The following is an 861-nucleotide window of genomic DNA, read 5'->3' on the forward strand; positions in this document are numbered from 1 at the left end:
CTTAGGAGGCCCCCTAGGGGGCCCCCTAGGGGCCCCCTAGGGGCCCCTGCCTAGTTGCCATTTAAGGCTGCACTTTTCGGCTCCAGCCTTTTGAGTTTAGGGTTTAGGGTTTAGGGTTTGGGATTTGGGGTTTAGGGCCCAGGGTTTAGGGTCTTGGCTTTGAGGCCTCGGCATTAAAGTCTAAGGTCTAGACTCAAGGGTTTAGGGTTTAGCCTTCATTCTCAAGGGTTTAGGGTTTAGGACTTTGGCTTTTTCCTCAAGTGTTAAGGGTCTATTCTCTCTCCTCAAGGGTTTAGGGTCCTTTCTTCATCCTCGAGGGTTTAGGTTGCAGGGTGAAGTGCGAATTTTCGAGGGTTTAGGGTTTAGGGTTTAGGGTTTACGGCGCCGCCCTTGTCGCCGTCGAGCAGCATGAAGCCGCGTTGCCCCCAGCCCTCTCCCCAGCTGTTCTTGAGGATAAGTAGCTGCTAACTAACTCGAAGCGCTACGGCTGGGCTCGCGGCTAGGCTAGGGTTTAGGGTTTAGGGTTTAGGGTTTAGGGTTTAGGGTTTAGGGTTTACGGCGCCGCCCTTGTCGCCGTCGAGCAGCATGAAGCCGCGTTGCCCCCAGCCCTCTCCCCAGCTGTTCTTGAGGATGAAGAACTTCCGGTCTTTGTGGTTTTGCGTCTTCTTTCCAAACCCCACAAGCAGCACTCCGTGGTTGAGTTCTTCTCCGCAACTTCCGTCGAAAATGCCGCTTTTGTAAAACTGAAACCCCAGCTGGTCCCCCTGCACTGCGACGGACACGGGGGCCCCCGCGAGGGCCCCCCGGAGGGCCCCCGGGTCCCTCGGGGGGAGGTCGCGGAAAGTGTGGGGTTTGGCGCGG

General features: G+C 57.0%; 1 protein-coding gene across 1 annotated transcript in view; it reads right to left on the reverse strand.

Moving 5' to 3' along the window:
* Positions 1-557: 557 nt before the first annotated feature.
* Positions 558-861, reverse strand: part of ETH_00033530 (cathepsin L-like thiolproteinase, putative) — a gene marked incomplete at both ends in the record, with an annotated part of 730 nt that continues 426 nt past the window's right edge. Inside the window, one exon of the mRNA XM_013376589.1 lies at positions 558-842. Coding sequence (XP_013232043.1) covers positions 558-842 — 285 coding nt within the window. The remainder of the gene's footprint in view (positions 843-861) is intronic.

Source organism: Eimeria tenella, genomic scaffold, assembly GCF_000499545.2.
Source record: "Eimeria tenella Houghton genomic scaffold, Eth_scaff3756, whole genome shotgun sequence".
Lineage (NCBI taxonomy): Eukaryota > Apicomplexa > Conoidasida > Eucoccidiorida > Eimeriidae > Eimeria > Eimeria tenella.